A 1,776-nucleotide genomic window follows, 5' to 3' on the forward strand; every position below is an offset into this window, starting at 1 on the left:
CCCCTCCTTCCTTTGTGCTGGGTTTTCAGGGGATGCCAGGCAAGCAGAGGGCCCAGCAGAGGCAGCACGCGGAGGTGCTGCAGAGGGCATCGGACTCACTTATCACCTGTGCACAAGAGGCAGAGGCAGGAGTACAGACGCACCTCCAGCCTGGGCCACCCAGGGACCACATCACACTACCAACAAAGCAAAACGCAAGCAGGCGGGCAGGCCAGCGCTGAGCAGGGGCTCAACAGGACGCCACCCTAGGGCCTGGACCCCTGGACCTGAGGGAGGAGAGTTGGGGAAAACCCTGGGTCTGAGGAAAGTGGGCAGGGTGCTGGGATCTGGAGGAGGGGACACAGACTCTGTGTCGTCAGAAGTTCAGTAGAGGGAAGCACCTCGAGGCCCTCCCTCAGTCCCCACAGAAAACTCCAGACACATTCCAGCGTCTCAGCGTCCCTAGAACTTTCCAGGCCTTTGTTTTTCAGATTTGCTCATCCCCCTCCACCTGCCCCCATCATTGACTCTCTTCTCCCAGTCCCCTCCATGAGTATGCAGGCTTCTCCTCTGTCCTGAAGTCCCCCCACTATCCCTTTACATAGTGCACGGCGGGGCAGCTGGGGCTGTCACTGCAGCACTCCTGTCTGGGGAAAACCTGCTGTACCCTGTACCCATGTCCCAGATGGTGACACTGAGCCCCTAGAGCAATTAAGACCCATCCCTTCCACTGCCCAGATCTGAGTCCAGAGGCCTCAGACACAGCCAGTGTCTGGTAAGGGCTCTGAGCTGACCCACGGCTGGCCAGCCACATCTGACCAGGGCTCCCATCAGCGTCGCCTCCCAGGGCCCAAGCCAGAGGCCCAGTCCAATGCGGCATTGTCTCCCAGCCTCCTTTGGGCTGGGGATTGGTAACGCGGGCGGCGGGCTGGAATCCGGGGTAGGGGGCCACTCCAAGGCTGTGACCAGGAATCCATCTCACCCCTGGGCCCGCCTCCAGTGCCCCGCTGCCTCATCAGGGCCCTGGCTGGAGTGTCCTTGGAGCCCCAGGACTTCTTGAGCTGTGAAGGGGAAAAAAATAAAGTGAATGGTTGCTGAGGCTCAGCTGGGGGGGACGAGGGTGCTAGCTCTGCGTGCACGAGGCCCTGGGTTTCCTCTTTAGCACCATACAAACCAGGCCTGATGAGCACACCTTAGTTGCAGCACTCAGGAGGTGGAGGTAGGAGGATCAGAAGTTCAAGACCAGCCTGGACCACATGAAACCCCATCTCAAAATTAGGAGGCAAGAGGCTGAGAGATGGCTCAAGGCTTGCTGTGCAATCATGAGGCCCTGTGTTTGGGTCCCCCAAAGCCAGGCCCATCAGTGGGAACCTGTAACCTTAATGCCGTAAAACAGAGACAAGTGAACCCTGAGGCTCCCTGGCAGCCAGTCTATCTGCAACAGCCAGCTCCAAGTACAGGGAGATGCATAGTCTTAAAAAACAAGGTGGCAGAGCTCCATCTGGCCTCAGCGGGCACACTGCGGCATACACAGCAACTCACACACACACATATACATACAGAAGAGGAGGAGGCGGTGGGGCGGAGATCTTGGGGCCCAAAGCCAAGGGAGAAGGGAGGAAAGGTGAGAGGTAGAGAAACTAAGGGAGAGGAAGACGGGAGGGGGAGGAGGGGATTTGGAGACGGAGTCATGGGAGTTAGAGATGGAGGAGGGAGGCTGTGGAGGAGAGGGGAGAAGATGGAGGAGAGGGGAGGAGAGGGGAGGAGATGGAGGAGAGGGGAGGAGATGGAGGAGAG

At 58.9% G+C, this 1,776-nt stretch overlaps 1 protein-coding gene across 1 annotated transcript in view; it reads right to left on the bottom strand.

The window, feature by feature from the left end:
- Nucleotides 1-325: 325 nt before the first annotated feature.
- Fam83e (family with sequence similarity 83 member E) overlaps nucleotides 326-1,776 on the bottom strand; it is an 8,035-nt gene continuing 6,584 nt past the window's right edge. Inside the window, exon 5 of the mRNA XM_055613585.1 lies at nucleotides 326-1,040. Coding sequence (XP_055469560.1) covers nucleotides 810-1,040 — 231 coding nt within the window. The 3' untranslated portion in view covers nucleotides 326-809. The remainder of the gene's footprint in view (nucleotides 1,041-1,776) is intronic.

This window comes from Psammomys obesus, unplaced genomic scaffold (assembly GCF_907164565.1).
Source record: "Psammomys obesus unplaced genomic scaffold, mPsaObe1.curated_primary_1811, whole genome shotgun sequence".
Lineage (NCBI taxonomy): Eukaryota > Metazoa > Chordata > Mammalia > Rodentia > Muridae > Psammomys > Psammomys obesus.